Source organism: Penaeus monodon, chromosome 23 (genome assembly GCF_015228065.2).
Source record: "Penaeus monodon isolate SGIC_2016 chromosome 23, NSTDA_Pmon_1, whole genome shotgun sequence".
Lineage (NCBI taxonomy): Eukaryota > Metazoa > Arthropoda > Malacostraca > Decapoda > Penaeidae > Penaeus > Penaeus monodon.
The window spans coordinates 17,614,579-17,615,239 of NC_051408.1; the positions used below are offsets into that span (position 1 = coordinate 17,614,579).

Here is a 661-nt window from a genome sequence, read left to right on the forward strand (position 1 = left end):
GGAGAAGTCTAATAATATAAATTTTGTCCTTTCTGTGATCTAAACATATACATATGATATCTTATATTATATTATACAGCTTATTTCAAATGTTGTTGCCTGTTGTTTATCACAGCCGTGCTCAATGAAACAGCCTGTGAAACTTGTTGATGATAATATGAAATCTTTACTTATATATTTACACAAATAAATGTAATTAAATTTACTTGTGCTGTCCCGAATATCAACGAATTTACCATGCCGTATTTATTTTGTGTGCAGTTGTATGAAGCCATTACTAAAATAAATATATATTATACACTATTTTTTCAGTTTCAAAATCGCGCAGTGCTAGCCAGACTTTTGATTGGGACACGTGCGCAAAATCTACACAAGTCTCCGTTGTTGTTTTTTCGAAAATATTATTGCTCACGATTGCGAACGCACATATACAATAAGTACGTGCACACACACATACATGCGTGTGTTCTTTTCAGCAGTTCACCCTGACCCCCCAAGCTGGCTAGACCTGTGTAATTTCCCTCTGTGCTCGTAGTCCCTGATATTCTTGACTGTGTGCATTTTTCATGATATTATTGAAATTGAACATAAACAAGCTTATCGCGGAGCTTTCTATACATTCAACTATCTGTTTTTCTTATGTAGAAAACACCATATGTGT

The 661-nt window shown here is 34.3% G+C and overlaps 1 protein-coding gene across 1 annotated transcript in view; it reads right to left on the reverse strand.

Annotated features, from left to right (window-relative positions):
* Nucleotides 1–480: 480 nt before the first annotated feature.
* The window catches only part of LOC119588158 (inactive pancreatic lipase-related protein 1-like), an 8,002-nt gene continuing 7,821 nt past the window's right edge, over nucleotides 481–661 (reverse strand). The window contains exon 10 of the mRNA XM_037936863.1: nucleotides 481–551. Within this exon, the coding sequence (XP_037792791.1) occupies nucleotides 481–551 (71 nt within the window). The remainder of the gene's footprint in view (nucleotides 552–661) is intronic.